The sequence below is a fragment of the Etheostoma spectabile genome, chromosome 21 (genome assembly GCF_008692095.1).
Source record: "Etheostoma spectabile isolate EspeVRDwgs_2016 chromosome 21, UIUC_Espe_1.0, whole genome shotgun sequence".
Lineage (NCBI taxonomy): Eukaryota > Metazoa > Chordata > Actinopteri > Perciformes > Percidae > Etheostoma > Etheostoma spectabile.
The window spans coordinates 16,503,575-16,517,752 of record NC_045753.1 but is presented as its reverse complement, the minus strand read 5'-3'; the positions used below and the strand labels follow the sequence as shown (position 1 = coordinate 16,517,752).

The 14,178-nt window shown below is 40.0% G+C and overlaps 1 protein-coding gene across 2 annotated transcripts in view; it reads left to right on the top strand.

Annotated features, from left to right (window-relative positions):
- The first annotated feature begins 7,126 nt into the window (after positions 1–7,126).
- Positions 7,127–14,178, top strand: part of polr3a (polymerase (RNA) III (DNA directed) polypeptide A) — a 21,520-nt gene continuing 14,468 nt past the window's right edge. Inside the window, exons 1-16 of one of the 2 annotated variants that reach the window (XM_032501380.1) lie at positions 7,127–7,533; positions 7,813–7,948; positions 8,132–8,269; positions 8,771–8,942; positions 9,059–9,213; positions 9,627–9,866; positions 10,385–10,547; positions 10,814–10,950; positions 11,024–11,127; positions 11,216–11,357; positions 11,950–12,090; positions 12,235–12,304; positions 12,602–12,729; positions 12,807–12,945; positions 13,535–13,699; positions 13,949–14,121. In XM_032501380.1, the coding sequence (XP_032357271.1) occupies positions 7,490–7,533; positions 7,813–7,948; positions 8,132–8,269; positions 8,771–8,942; positions 9,059–9,213; positions 9,627–9,866; positions 10,385–10,547; positions 10,814–10,950; positions 11,024–11,127; positions 11,216–11,357; positions 11,950–12,090; positions 12,235–12,304; positions 12,602–12,729; positions 12,807–12,945; positions 13,535–13,699; positions 13,949–14,121 (2,247 nt within the window). In that variant the 5' untranslated portion in view covers positions 7,127–7,489. Of the gene's footprint in view, positions 7,534–7,812; positions 7,949–8,131; positions 8,270–8,417; positions 8,586–8,770; positions 8,943–9,058; positions 9,214–9,626; positions 9,867–10,384; positions 10,548–10,813; positions 10,951–11,023; positions 11,128–11,215; positions 11,358–11,949; positions 12,091–12,234; positions 12,305–12,601; positions 12,730–12,806; positions 12,946–13,534; positions 13,700–13,948; positions 14,122–14,178 lie in introns of those variants that run through there. The other variant, XM_032501381.1, reaches the window with a different exon arrangement.

The window sequence follows — 14,178 nt, the reverse complement described above, 5'->3', positions numbered from 1 at the left end:
ACAGTCCCTGCTTGGGTGGGATCATAATTAAGTCCCGCCCACATCTGGTATGGGGGGGAAACATAGAAACAAAATGGGAAACAATCATCGCTCTCCATTTGCTTCTTGTCACTTTCGTCCACTACAGTGTTGCCAACATGGCGACTTTCTCGTAGATTTTGCGACTTTTCAGACCCTCTCGTAGCGTCTTTATCTATAAAAACAACTAGCAACAAATTAAGCAAATTCAGGCCAACAGGGAAAAAGCATCATGCACATATTTAGACCTTTTCACAGCCCTTTGTATTTTAAACGTTAACTAGAAAATGTTAAAACGTCAGTTTAAGACACTGCTAGCTAGCTAAAACTGACAAACTCCACTAGCGAGGGTTACTGTATTTCAACTTAAAATACAAAGTCTGCTTTTATGTACTTTTGGATCCAATCAAGGACCCATGGTATTACTTTACACGTCTACCTCAAAGCGTGACCGGCGTTGCAACAGTATCCAAATTTGCATGTTTATCCCATTTCTTAGTAATATGATTTAGGCTAGGCCTACTCTATTATCATCCCTATCAAGCAACCAATTGCACAGTAAAAACTGTCCATCACTTCTCACAGGGCTTCCTCTTATCTCCCATTACTACTTCAATTAGTGCACTGCATGCCCAATAAATGCCACACTTCTTACTAAATGCCTTTACACATTCATCATCACTCCAAAAACCTTCAGCATAATTAAGAACTGGTCAAATTATTACAACATTTATTTTTCTCTTATTTAGTGCTGGCATTTATCTTAAGTGGAGTAAAGGAGCACAGGCAGTGAGTGCTTTAAGAAATGTGACTGTTTTCTTGGCTTTCTGCTGTCTTTTCCCTGAAGAGGGCCAGACCCAACCCTGCCATCTGCTGGCTCCATCCAGGTGAACAAAAACTCATCACGAGCAGATGACCCAAAGCACCCTGCATTCCCACCGTGAGAAAAAGACATCAGACATCATCCAGCAGCTTTGCTCTTTTGATCTTTTTTCCCTCCAATTTTTGATTTTAAAAACATGACACTTGTATGGCCAATAACAAGTGCTCTTAAATAATCTTGGCATAAAAAAAGGTTCATTTATGGAGGAAAGAGAGAGAGGAGGAGGGAAAAACAGAGTGTGTGTGGAGGAGAGAGAGAAGTGTGGGGAGGGTCGTTGGAGGGGGTTTCAATGCTTCTGAGAGGTGCCTCATTTTCCAGCACCATCTGTTCTTGGTTCTGCAAGCTGGAAGCCTTGTTTGTGTCAAACACCTCCCACACGCTCCAAGCAGCCAGACATCAACAGCAAGGACTTCATCACCTGTTTCAAACAACTGCACAATGTGACCCGCTGCATCCGTTAACTACTAATCACACTGTGTTTGATGATGTTGTTAACCCGCTGGTTGAGAGGTTCCTTCCCTCAGGCTCCTTACAAAAGTTCCAACCAGCCCTAAGCCACTGCTAATCTATATTTCGAAAGAGGACAACAATGAAAAGGTTGGAGGAAGAGAAAAGGAGGACCTGACTGCACCTGGAGGCTGGAGTCGACCCTGCTTCCCCCCAGGAGGACAGAGAGATAGAAAGAAGACAGAGGCACATGAACAAGGCCATGCTCCTCCATTTCAATCAGCTGCTGCCGTCTCACATGGCAGCAGAGCATCCGGAGCGCCGTCATGAATCCTAATTGCTCCCTTTTCACCATATTGCAGGGTGTTTCTATGCAAATCTGTCCAGAGAGGTATCTAGTTTATGCAAGGCCAACTGTATGAACTGAAATGTGAGCGGGAATCTCATTCAGACAAAAGCCTTGGTGGGAGAGATGCTGGTATTATAATTCATTTGGATAAATTATTCATTTTGCACATGTCTCTCCTGAGTGCAGGACAGAGCGCAGTTTGACACACGTTGCTAATGTTTTGACATGCATGTATTCCACTGCATCGATGGGCACTGGCCTCAAGTTAAAATATATGGCTTTAATAAGAGTGACGAAGATGCAAAATAATGAGATGTCTGGGAGAAGAGCGCAGGGGTGTCCGCGGAGAGACAGAGAGAAATGATAACATTATTCTTCAGCATGTGGACTTACATGGCTGTTACAAAAACACTACATGCCTTTATGAATACCCATTGATGCACTTTTGCACCTCCTATACTGTATGTGTTAAGGATTTGTAAAATTATAACTGTGTCAATCTTTAAATTTGTTCACAGTCAACATGAGTGGCCATTGGGGACAGTGTGCTGACACGACAAAATATTTTGTGTTTATTTCTGCAGCAGCCCAACATACACTCAGGGATCTATAAAAGTCATGGTAATTTTAAAACAGTCATGGACTTTCACCAGAGTATTATTTAAGTTAATAACTGTAATGTGTGACAACCGATAGCCCGACCAACATGGGTATTGAAAGTCAGATAATAAGTCAGCCACATATTGAACAAACAGTTTTTTCTGTTGTTCTGGGTTGAGTTGGTCTTCTTGGAGCTGTACAGTTTGGGGTTGGAGCCATCTCCTCCAGTATGACCCTTGTTCTTGTAGGTTGTACCCTTTCTCCACTTTGGTTTACACTTCTCTATTTTTATTGATGGTCTTCCGCATTTTTGCACTACTTGTTATATTCATTTATATGCAGATGATACAGTGATTTACTCCTCCTCTTTGAGCATTCACTACAAGCTGACCTTGATGCTGCTTAAAAATGGTTTTCAGATAACAAACTTTTACTTAATAAAAGGAGTCATATGCCATGTTGTTTGGCACTAAATTTAATTCTCTTCACCCAGTTATTAATTGTTCAATTTGTTTCTTGGATGGGACAAGATAGAGGAATTTAAATATCTTGGGCTCTTGCTTGACTCTCAGCTTTCTTTTAAATCTCATATTGATTCAGTTATTCAGAAAATAAACTGTAGCCTAAGAATACTATATCAACTGTTTGACACTATCGGTTAGGAAATGATTATTTTACAGCTTCTTTTACCAATATTAGATTATGCATATGTTATTCATCAGAATACCTCTGCAACAAATCTTATCCTCTCAATGTAGCCTATAACAGTCTCTGTTGATTTGTTCTGAGGTGTCCTTATAGATCCCATTATTGCCTGATGGAAGAGTTGCTTCATTGGTTAACAACTAAATCTAGAAGGCATTTTCACTGGCTGCAGTTTATTTTTAAATTAATTTTCTTTGACCATCCTCCTCCTTATCCATCCTAACTCGTAGATCAACATGGAGTCTGAGATATACTGAGTACCCCCTCCTTGTTCCCAGAACCTCCAAAGAAATTGGATGGCGTGCCTTTAAATTTAAAGTGCCATCTGATTGGAATACCGTGCCCATTTCACTTAGATCAATTACTACAATTAACCTGCTCCTGCTTCTAACTTGACATAACACAATTCCTGTTGATTTTTTTCCCTCTCTCTCTCATGGTTTCTTACTTTTCTCCTCCTTAATGTGTTGGCACCTGTTTGTGTATCTACTTTAAATGGGTGGATGATGGGAATCAGTTGGTGTTGGAGCAGTAAGGCTTGGGAGTGCTGTGTATATATGAATGTGTTTTCTGTTTTGTATTTGCTATGTAATTGTTTTAAGGACCCCCTCGGAAATACTTTAACAGGTTGATTTGTCTAACTAAGCCTCATATTAGCTTTGGCTGAACTTAAGAATTCATTTTTGCTCAGAAGGGAGACACAGTTTGTCCTTCTCTCCCAGTAAAACACAGTTTGTCCATCTCTTCCAGCAAAACTGTGAAAGGGATCTTTTCATGGACAGTATGGAGGAGAGGAACAATTGCAACAATCAAATTTTTTATGTACGTATGGGCATGGGAGTATTGTTTTAAAAATATGAAAAGACTAAAAAACATAATTGTTTAAGCAAAAATGACAAAACATATGTTAAGTACTATAGAGTAGCACTGCAGTGCTATTTGAATTTTGAAATAATCCAGAATCTTCTCTTATTGTCTGTACAGTTGCATCCATTAAAAAAAGATTATCGACTAACACCACAAGCAGGATGTGCGGATTGATGACCAACCACATCTCATAGATCAAACATTATTGCTCTTGTGAGACCAATGGCATACAACTCCATTTGCATTGTGCTAATCAATATAAGTTCTGAGAAGAATACAATGAAGCCCATCTCCATCCCCGCCCTCACAACATACTGTACATACCCATACACACAAATGCACACTGACACAGGGCTGTTATTACAAACACGTCAGTCACAAATGACCATAATCTATACTGTGCTCCCAATGGCTCTCCTGGGAAGCTCCCCTCATTTCATTTTTCATCTCATCCTCTTTCACTTTATATCCAGTAATCCAAATATGAGCTAGACACGGAGCCGTGCTGTTTTGACAAGTTAAATGACTAAAGGCAATGATGTGCTTCCCAGTTGCCAGTCTGTAAGCAGCACACGTAGCCAGCCACCGCCTGGCTGTGTGCTTGTGTTTGTGGACGTGCACGCTTTTCCCACGTGCACAGTGGTCCCTATTCCTGCAGCCACCCGACCCTCTGCGGCATCTTTTTGAGGTGAAATTGAAATGGATTGTGTAGCTCAATATTTTATTGACATCAACTTCACAGAATGTTGCTACAGTGACACCGGGGATAATTATTTCACCACAGATTTCTTCCTCTACGCATTGCTCTCTCCCTCTCTCTTTCTGCCTTCCTCCAAGCCCTTCCATTCCTGTAGAGAATTAGTTCTGCATAAATTACCCCATGGAATATTGAATCAGTCTCCAGCCACCAAAGGCGAGTCTGTGTGGCTGATTACTGAGCAGTGCACACAACATGCACTGCAGACAAACACACACACAGAGCAAGAGGGAGAGGGGCCTCTGAGCGAGGAGCTGACACAATTGCAGAATACATGGTAAGAGGAGGAGAAGGAGAAGGAGGGGGGAGGAAAGGGTATGGATATGGGGAGCGAAAGCTGTATTAGCCACTCCAGCTACACACTATCTGCTCATTACTTAGTCATTAGCAGGGGCAAGGTATTAAAGGAGGGAGGGATCAATCAATTGTTATGGGTCAATGTTTTGCAGTCCCATTATGAACCTTGGGCGGCTCTGTAAATTAAGCACAGTAATTACTCATGTTAATTACACAAAGATGGTGGTCACATTGATCTACAAATACGTTTTGCATAATGTAAATGGTACGATGAGTAAACACTGGGTTGCACTTGAGTATTGAAGCGGATGCCCCGGACTGATCTGATGAAAGAAGGAGAGAGGAGCAGTCTTCTCCCGGGTCTGGGGGAATTCTAATCATTTATTTGCTCTGTAGTATAGGGCTAAAACCATCAGTTAATTGATTAGCCCGTTAAAAGAAAAATCATTTTGATTAGTAATGTATCATTTCAGCTTCTCAAATGTGAGGATTAGCCACTTTTCTCTGTTTAATTTCACTGTAAATTGAATTCTTTTAGATTTGAAACTGTAGGTCAAACAAAACAAGCCTTTCCTATGTTTCCTTTATTTTCTGGCTTCATAGATTAAATCATTAGTCAATTAATTTAAATAATAAGATTTGGTATACATTGGCAATTATCTGGGCATCACATACCCTGAGGGCTTCAAAACATTAAAATGAGCAAAGGTGAATTGTGCATATAATCTGGGAACATTTCTCAGAATTTCAATCTTATTGAGTTATTATTTAGTATTAGAGAAGGGAGAGTGAGCAAACAGTCCTGAGTGAGACTTGAATATCTCAGTGAGATATTCAATTCTTCCACAGGGAGTACAGTGTGTGTGTGTGTGTGTGTGTGTGTGTGTGTGTGTGTGTGTGTGTGTGTTGGCGCGCTGATTGATTGGGATTGGATGATTGGCCCACTGTATTTGATAAATTGTTTATGCACAGAGATGCTTAAGAGGCACTCTGAGGGGGGAGATGCATCGCAAGCTGAAAAACATTAATAGCAGTAGTCCCTCAAGTGATTATGAATATGATTTCTTATGCTCCACTATTTACACAGAGTGATCCATATGTACATCACAAGATGACCCCCAGATGTAAAGATTTAGAGAGACCAAGCTCTCCGGGGATATATTAGGCCTACCTCGAGAGGCAAATTCAGAAAACCCAGACTATGTTGAACACCATATTAGAGGTTTGATTAGAAGCCCTTCATGATGCAAGTGGCTGCAGAATTAGAAAATGGAAAATCAGATTCAGCCATGCAATTTTCACTGTCGGTGGTTATCAGTTGACAGAACAATTAATCAGCACAAGCACATTGGGAAAGGAAATCCTCATCAGGAAGTCATCAGGAAGTCATCCGTCGTCATCTGCGCTTCAACGTCAATGCATAAAACAACACAGGTAGTTTAACAGGTTTATTTGTTCTTAGTCTCTGCACCACCTCTGTCTCTACATTTCCAGCTGTTGGAATGTTGTGCCATCTAGAGGCCGAACAAAAGTAATGTCTTTTGAATGAGGCAAAATACCTTGGGAAGCAAACCTTATTATACTATTCATGCCACTTCATCACTAAATAAATGCAGAAATAAGCACAAAGGCACAGAACATCATGTATTGTAACAGACATGTTGTTATGGACCTTTGCTGTTATATTTGAAAATATTTTGGCCTACTAGAGTGCATTTGTTCCCTGATCCTTGCCTCAGGCATAAACATAAACCTCACAATAAACTTTAACTAACTCAAAGTCAAACATCCAGCTGTATCCTGACATCTGGTCTTAAAAGTATCATACAATGCAAATAGATTGAAGCCACCTGTCCCTCAGCAACACTGAACCCCTGTTACTATGGTAACTACACTGTGTTTGAGTGTGAGTAGGGATAATGCAAATTAGTAACCGTCAGAATTGTATGCTTGAAGCAAGATGAGGCTGACAATAAATTCACATTTGATTCACAAATACATAAATAACTCCGCATAACATATTTTAGATTATTACAGGGATTTTGCGTTGTAGATGAAACCCCTTTGAAAATGTTACACATTTTAGCCGTTAGATGTCAGCACTCACCTGAGACTGATTGTGCTCGTGCTCCCGTGGTTTGTCTTACTTGCAGTTGTTGTGCATAGGCTTGTGCTGCATTCAGGTACTTGTTGTAAACTCGGGTCAGTCACAAAAAACGTTTTTTGTGGTTTTACCAGCAGATTGAGCCTACTCTGGATTTTACACAAATAAACCTAATTAAAATATAGACGATACCATAAAGCTTAAGTTTAAACTACAATGTTTACTTATTTTTATTACCATTTAGGTGGCAAGTCGCTAACGTTACTTTACTGATTATCCCTGTAGGCAGCGTTTACTGTAGCTCGCATGCTCAACACATAGGTTAGCATGTTGCTGGCTGCTAGCATCTCCACAACATTGGAAAGCGATGTGACAGCGTGCTGGTTACAAGTAAAGTCTGGTTCGGTGGAATGATCAAAAAATAGCAGTCGTGTTGTTAATTGTTTAGGAGAAGCTGCCAAAATGGTGAAGGAGCAGTTCAGAGAGACAGATGTGGCCCAAAAAATGTGAGTAACGTTATATTCGCGTTAGACTGATGAACACTACGCTCCTAGCTAAGTAGTTAGCATGCCGGTTAGCCAGTGTTAGTTTGCTATGTGGTTTGTCTCGGCACTGCTTACCCCTTGTTCGCCGAAAAATGTGTCACAACATGAATACTTTTTATCTAGTTTGGTCAACCAGTGGTGCTGACAAATCAGTAAGGCAGACATTAGCCTGTTATCATTTTTGAAATATTAAACCTGTGATTTTCTTTATGTACTCATTATTCGTGTTTAACCTTACAGAAGCCACATCTGCTTCGGGATCAAATCTGCTGAACAGATACGTCAGCAGGCCCACATTCAGGTGGTCAGTAAGAATCTGTACAGCCAAGACACCAAACACACTCCACTATCCTATGGAGTGTTGGACCACCGTATGGTATGACATGGACACAAACCTCATTTTACTCTTGTTCGCAGTGATACATGAAAACACTTGGCAAGGAAACACAATATGTAAACAATAGTTGCACATAAAAGAAAAGGTTGACAGCCATTTCAGATATAACTTCTGCAATTCCCATATTCATACTACATCCCTCTGTTCTCGTGTTTCCTGCAGGGCACCAGTGAGAAAGACAGACCATGTTTGACATGTGGGAAGAATCTGGCAGATTGCCTGGGACATTACGGCTACTTGGATCTGGAGCTGCCATGTTTTCACGTGGGCTATTTCAAAGCCACAATAGGAATCTTACAGGCAAGTGTGAATAATTAATTCTAACTGCAAAGTTAGATGGTATATATTGTTTAATTGGTCATTTGGGGACGCACACTGTGTAAAACAACATCCACGTTTAGCATAATCCAATCTATTCTGTCAAACGGCTCATGTTCCATACCGTGGAAGAAGAAGCAGTGATATTACTAAAGTTGAATTGAACAAGAAACCTCCACCTGGAATGCAGCATGCAAAAATATATTTGTTCATCTAGGTGGCACCAGAGTATCAAAATTAGACCAGTTAGAATATATCGTTTTTTTGACAGGTGTGTGTATGCTTGTCTCTAAAACAAGTATGTGTTGTTGTATTAGTTTTTTATATTGTACATTTTTGAAGTTAGTTGTTTTGGTAAATATTTATATAGTAGTAAACAATCCAGCCATAATGTCACCAATGCGTAATAATTTCAGCATTTGTGTGTGACAATGTTTTGTCTCACCTCTCTCATTGGGTTGTGGTATTTTGTCATGTCTCCAGATGATTTGCAAGACATGCTCCAGCATAATGCTGACGAAAGAGGACAAACTGCAGTTCATGGATTTAATAAAAAGGCCCAACCTGGCCTATCTCCAGAAACGAGGGTTGAAGAAGAAGATCTCTGATAAATGCCGCAAAAAGACAATCTGTCTAAATTGTTCTGCTTTTAATGGTGAAAAGAGACAATTTAATTTGGGATGTTTGCATTTTGACACTGACTTTTTGTGCAATCTACCCTGATGTTGTATTGGTAAAAAGCTGAGTCATGTGTCTCTTTTTACTCTTCAGGACCAGTGAAAAAGTGTGGCCTGCTTAAGATCATCCATGAGAAGTATAAAACAAACAAGAAGGTGGTGGATGTTTTTGTGTCAGATTTCCTGCAGTCCTTTGATACTGCCATTGAGCACAACAAAGTGGTGGAACCTCTGCTGACCAGAGCACAGGTGAACTTTGTATACTCTTTCACACTGTGCAGTTAGTATCATTTAGTGTTACCATGCTGTGGTATAAGTGATGAGCCTGTGTAGGATAAAAAGGTTTCTTTATTATTTTTGCCTACTGATGAAATAAATGTTACAAGTTGGCTTTGAACAATGATGCAGATTCTTAGTCGTATTCATTTATTGCTCAACAGCATATTTACTCATGTAAATCAGGAAACATTGTGAATTCTAAACACCAAAAGCTGAGTCATTGATAAAGTTTATATTTTACTGAAAAAAAAAATGGTTTGTGGGTATATTACCCCAAATATTACTTAAGGATTAGTAATGTATAAGTATCATTACCAAAACTTTTCAAGTGAGTCTTAACCTTAGGTGGAAGCCCTGTACATCCCTTATCATTTCTTCTCTAGGAAAACCTGAACCCACTGGTGGTGCTAAACATGTTCAAGAGGATTCCCCAAGAAGACATTCCCCTGCTGCTGATGAACCCTGAGGCGGGGAAACCTGCAGACCTTATTCTCACCCGCCTCCTGGTGCCTCCTCTCTGCATACGACCATCTGTGGTCAGCGACCTAAAGTCAGGTACCAACGAGGACGACCTCACCATGAAGCTCACAGAGATAATCTTCCTCAACGATGTCATCAAAAAGGTTTGTGCTGTATCTTATTATCAACATCGGCTACTGACCAGCACAAGGTATCTGCAGGCACTTATAACACTTGGGCCTCTAGTTTGATGACTGATTACTGTAACTACTACTTTTCTTTTTTTAAAACCCTGTAGCGGACACATGTTAATTAATGATATCAGCCTTTTAACAAAAAAAAACAGTTTGTTTTCAGATTCCAGCAGCCTCCTGCTACGATAAAGCATACAGTTTCTCAACAATAAAGACAGAGGGAGAAATCTGTGTCTAGTACTGTACTAAATTATCAAATCCCTTCCCTACATCTTGAATCCTGCCTATTTACAGTTCTTTGATTCTAAACTGACTTGCTCAACAAATTGTAACAAACCAAACATTGCTCAGTGTTGTTATACAATGATTGCAGAGGCCTTGGTCTGATCTTGACCTGCATTACAGCTTACAATGGTCTTAAATGTAGTTTTCAAATGTCTTCATTTTCATGGTGACGGCCCAGATTAACAAACTCTTTTATCATTTAGCACCGAATGACAGGGGCGAAGACCCAGATGATCATGGAGGACTGGGACTTCCTTCAGCTGCAGTGTGCTCTTTACATCAACAGTGAGCTTTCTGGCATCCCCCTCAACATGGCACCTAAGAAATGGACCAGAGGCTTTGTTCAGAGACTTAAGGGGAAACAAGGTATAGTGTATATTCAAATATCTGGAATATTTATTTTTTGTATGATAAATTCAAATGTGGTATTTTATTTTTCTGTCATTTGGACACAGTGTACATAATTAACTTCAGTAAATGTCAATAGCAAGTAAACCCCTTCCCCCCCCTTTTTACAGTAATTTTGGCACATGGCAGGTATATAATTTATACTCTGCTTGTTCGACTCAGTGATGAAAACAAAGTACACATTTTGAATTACAGGCTAAGATTTATTTACTGTAAAAATTCAGGTCGATTCAGAGGAAACCTCTCAGGAAAAAGAGTGGACTTCTCTGGCAGAACTGTCATTTCTCCCGACCCAAACCTGAGGATCGATGAGGTGGCTGTCCCCGTGCATGTGGCCAAAATCCTGACGTACCCTGAGAGGGTAAGCCCCACAACACCAAACAACCACTTTCCTGCCAGAACGTAAGTTATCTAAATTTTGTTCTTTGTAATAGGTGAACAAAGCCAATCTGGAGCTACTGAGGAAACGGGTCCGCAATGGTCCTGAGGTTCATCCCGGAGCCAATTTTATCCAGAATCGTCACACTCAGATAAAAAGGTGAGGCTGGCTGCTTCATATGCAAATTAAAACCAATGCTTTTCTGATGAGGTTCACCAATTGAAAATATATCATGTGAATCTGTCAGGTTTTTAAAATATGGAAACCGTGAGAAGATAGCTCAGGAGCTCAGGTTTGGTGATGTGGTGGAGAGGCACTTGATGGACGGAGACATCGTCCTCTTCAATCGACAACCCTCCCTGCACAAACTCAGCATCATGGCCCACATCGTAAGCTCAGTTTTGGACTTTAATTTATTCCTCAACTCCTATAAAAACCTTAGGACAAAATTTTAGGGATTACACATGTAGTAAGTAGGCTTGCACGATAAATTGGTATAAAATCGCCACCTCGATTCACCCTGATCACAATTTAATTTTTGATTAAAATAAAAAAATGTTATAAATTACTTTCATTGTCATTTAATTTTATGAGCCCACTGCATCAAACACACTACTACTTTCTTCTGTGAGTTTTAAACATAGACTGTAGAAAATAGGTTTTAAATCGCTGCAATGCTCTCTTCTCTTCATTGAGGCCTCTATATTTACAGGCTTGGGGTGATGCGCAGTGTGCTATAGGTGCCAAAACATATCAATGTTTGGTACTGCCAACTTGTTTTGTCATGGTTCATGTGTGCAATAAACATTACACTTTGTGAGAAAACAATCATGACAGAGAATCTTGATATCAATTCTAAGCTACAAAAATTCACATTCGTGATTCATATTTTTTTCCTGAATCGTGCAGGCCTAGTAGTAAGTTTTAGTTTGCTTGCTTTTTTATTTATGACACTGGCTTTTACTGTTCCCAATCTAACAGGCCAGAGTCAAACCTCACAGGACGTTTCGGTTCAACGAGTGTGTGTGCACCCCTTACAATGCCGACTTTGATGGTGATGAAATGAACCTTCATCTTCCTCAGACTGAAGAAGCCAAAGCTGAGGCCCTCGTTCTGATGGGGGTATATAATAACAACATGTGGTCCATTCAGAAGACACACCTATCGGTGTTGACATTCAGCAATAAAAAGATGTCTCTGGGAACTGTATTGTCCACAGGAAATTGACTGCACTTAGACACAAATTACTATTATTTTTTTTTTCAGACAAAAGCGAATCTTGTCACTCCAAGAAATGGCGAACCTCTGATTGCTGCTATTCAGGACTTTCTGACAGGTCAGTGCAGTCACGCGTGGCAGATAGTCTCAGGGCAGTGTTTCTCTATGATGTAATGTTGCTGGTGCTTTTAGGCGGAGAATTGTTTATCATTGATTTAAGGGAGAACTGGTCAATGATAGTTAAAGAAAATGTTCCTTTTAGTTTTTTTAAAATATGTGAATCATCCTTGCATTGAAAAATTATTTGTATTAACTGACAGGGGAGCACGTCAGCCATATTAAAAAATCAACTGTATTTAATTTCCTTTAATTCCGTTTCCTTTTATTAACTTTATAGCTTATTTCTACCTTTTAGGTGCCTACCTCTTGACGCTGAAGGACACTTTCTTTGACAGATCAAAAACCTGTCAGATAGTGGCATCAATCCTTGTGGGCACAGATGAAAAAATCAGAATCTGTCTCCCCCGCCCGGCTATCATGAAGGTACTGAACTCTAGTACAATTGTTACATAACTCAGTGTTTGTGGCATGGCACTAATATTTTGCTGTGTGTCCATCAGCCCATGGCTCTGTGGACGGGCAAACAGATCTTCAGCCTTATTCTGAAGCCGAGTAAGGACTGTCCCGTCAAGGCGAACCTGCGGACCAAGGGCAAACAGTACTGTGGCAAGGGAGAGGATCTCTGTCACAACGACTCATGTGAGTTTCTTCAGTAAAAATGTCCACAGAACACACCAAATGAAAAGGTTTTATTTTTCCAAGTCATGAAGTTTATTATAACCTTTTTATTCAATCAGGTAATCTGAAAATATTGATTGATTGAGCGAGACACTAGAAAGATCCAAAGTATAGCAGCAAAAACGTAAAAAAGAGAAAGTGAAAAATCACAGCAGAATCATGGTTGTGTCTGTTCATTGTCACATTTGTGTGAAATGAAAAGATAGTTATATAATATGTTCCTGTTATCATAATGGTTCCTTTGGAAGTTGATAAATGATATTATTAAATTCATGCCTGTCCTTAGGAGACTGTAATAAAAATGCTAATATGTCATTTTCCCCTTATCTACAAGGGTCAACCTACTTTTCTATTAGCTCAACAATTTAAATCAACGAAAATTGATGATTGTTAAGGATTTTTTTTTTCCCCAAAAGCTGAATGTCTTTCAGCTTTCACAGACCCTCTTCAGCTGCGGACAATGCTGTATTTTATTCACCTTTTGTGTTGTGTTTCTATTCTGGGACCAAATGACGTCAATTCTTGTCACATTTCTTTGTCACACCATCAGACGTGGTGATTCACAACAGTGAGCTGATGTGTGGTAGCTTGGACAAGGGCACTTTGGGGTCCGGCTCCAAGAACAACATCTTCTACATCCTGCTAAGAGACTGGGGACAGCTGGAGGCTGCCAACGCCATGTCCCGCCTCGCAAGACTTGCTCCAGTGTTCCTCTGTAGGTCGTCGCCAGGGTTATCACGTTTATCTTACGTTGTTCTGGAAATTGAGATATATCAGTCAATCTCTGCAGAAATATACCTCAAAAATGATTTTAGAATGACTTCATCTCTGTTGCAGTTTTTGGTACAGATTAGTCCATTAGTCCAAATAGTTTGTCAATCACAAAAAGAATTCTGCATACTAGATAATCTACAGAGATCTTGTTTTATATGTATTGTTTGTTTTTATTACTCCCAACTTTCAGCCAACCGTGGCTTTTCTATTGGCATCGGTGATGTGACACCTGGCCAGGGTCTGCTGAAGGCCAAGCAGGACTTGCTGGATGACGGTTACAAAAAGTGTGATGAATACATCGAAGCTCTATCCACGGGAAAGCTGCAACAGCAGCCAGGCTGCACAGCAGAGGAGACTTTGGAGGTACACACACAGACACACACACACCCACACACAAACATATATGCTGTATATATATGT